Source organism: Physcomitrium patens, chromosome 12, assembly GCF_059467195.1.
Source record: "Physcomitrium patens ecotype Gransden chromosome 12, ASM5946719v1, whole genome shotgun sequence".
Taxonomy (NCBI): Eukaryota; Viridiplantae; Streptophyta; class Bryopsida; order Funariales; family Funariaceae; genus Physcomitrium; species Physcomitrium patens.
The window spans coordinates 7,682,522-7,684,381 of NC_143421.1; the positions used below are offsets into that span (position 1 = coordinate 7,682,522).

The 1,860-nt window shown below is 46.0% G+C and overlaps 1 protein-coding gene across 1 annotated transcript; it reads right to left on the bottom strand.

Moving 5' to 3' along the window:
- Positions 1-290: 290 nt before the first annotated feature.
- LOC112289370 (uncharacterized) lies at positions 291-1,626 on the bottom strand. Its single transcript, XM_024534527.3, has one exon. The coding sequence runs from the start codon at positions 1,389-1,391 to the stop codon at positions 456-458; it is 936 nt and encodes a 311-aa protein (XP_024390295.1). The 5' UTR covers positions 1,392-1,626; the 3' UTR covers positions 291-455.
- Positions 1,627-1,860: the final 234 nt, after the last annotated feature.

Below are 1,860 nucleotides of genomic sequence, written 5' to 3' on the forward strand. Positions count from 1 at the left end.
TTTCGTAGAATATTTGAAGAAAAAATTCTCTCTCATGTCAATGAGATAAACAAGAAATTATAGTAGAACAAGGAGGCAGGTCCTAGCTCTGTAAGACCTTCATCAATTTTTATCAAGCAGCCTATTCGTTTAGAGTTTCTATATAGACGATGAGGAGTTCAGGGATGAGTGTAGAAAACAAGCTATTGTGGCTCTTGAAAAATCAGTAACGACAGTCCCAGCAATGGTGCGCTCAAATTGAGCTCAGGCACAGTCTCGGCGCTTTCTGAAAGACTCATAGAGATCTGAAATGCTTTGACAGTTTCCATGGAAAAAAATCAAGTCCACAGAGATTGCTTACCACATGTTGAGTGCCCATGATAGCAAATGCGTATCATCAGTCACATGACACATGAATTGTTGGCCTTTATATGGACGTGCCTACTTGACCGACCAAGCACAAAATTGCAAGAAAATCAACACCGAACCTTCGACCCTGGATATGAGAACAAGTGCACGGAGTTTCTGAAGGCCTTCTCTGCTAACTCCATTTCAGGAATTTCAAGCAACGATGCAACATGAGTAAGAAGAGGTCGAACATTTGCAGGCTGGTTGAGTGCTCCCTTCCCAACTTCGGACGAAGCTTCAATATCTGCACCGCCCTCGCCCTTGCCTTCACAACACTTGGACTGTGAAGCAGGAGCATCTGGATCCCCCGCAACCCAGACAAGGGAGTTCGATTCCAACTGAGGCAGCGCATCAGGACAATCCGTCTCCAGTAGCAGCTTGTCTAAGGGAACTGCACGCCATGTCTGTTTCGCTTTCTGACGCTTAAGAGACGTGGAGAAGCCAGAAAATGAAAAGTAGGCGCCAAACTTCGCCAGCTGCTTTACTTGCTCCTGATTACCCATGAAGGAATGCATAATGAGGCCCTCTGGAAAACTTCCCATCTCTTCTAGCACTTGAAGAAGAGGAGTGAAGGCGCGGACGCAGTGCACGGCGACTGGTCTCTTGAGCTCTCTTGCGAGGTGCAGCTGTTGCTTAAGAACCTCCACTTGCAAATTTTGATCCACCTGCTTGCCCCTATTGCTCTGGCAAAGTCCCACTTCGCCCACAGCCGCTGTAGGCTCGTTCTCGAGTATGGATTTCAGCTTCGACAGCCAATCTGTAGACCTCTCATTCACGTACCACGGATGCAACCCGTAGCAAGGTACGACACACGGATATTCCTCCCCCATCTGCTTCACAGTTTGCCAATCTTCTTCCGACGTTCCATTTACGGCCATCCATTTCACGCCTTTCTCTGCGGCAGTTCTGATAATCTCCGGCGCCTTTTGCAAGATGCGGGGATCCTGCAAATGGCAATGCACATCGAACAGAGCAATTCGTCCCGCCATGTCCGTGGAGCTCATAGCTTACTCCATTCCTCCGCCTCCTTCACAAATCCCTCACTTAAATTATCCAACCTTGGTCAATCCAGTCAACAAGCTCACACAAACATGCACGGACGTTTCCCCACGGCGCCAATTGACATCGATCGACGGAGCAAACCCTAATGCAGCGGAATCCACCGAGCCGCGTTCATACCCGAGGAATCACGCAAATCTGCGAGCATCGACTAAAACACGAGCAGACGCACGATAGAAGCGACAAAGTTTTCTAACTATTGTTTCAACTTTTTTGGGTAGATTTCAACCTTTTCTTTTTACTTCATTGTCTGATAATAATAAACGAAAACAATAATTTAAGTTTACTTGGGGAGGTGGATGAAGCCACTTTTTATTTGTTTTGTTTTTGTTGTAAATCTTAGCTTCTCATTCACATTGTCAGATCTTGCAATAGGACTTATTAGAAATTAGATGAATGAGTGTTAAATTCTTA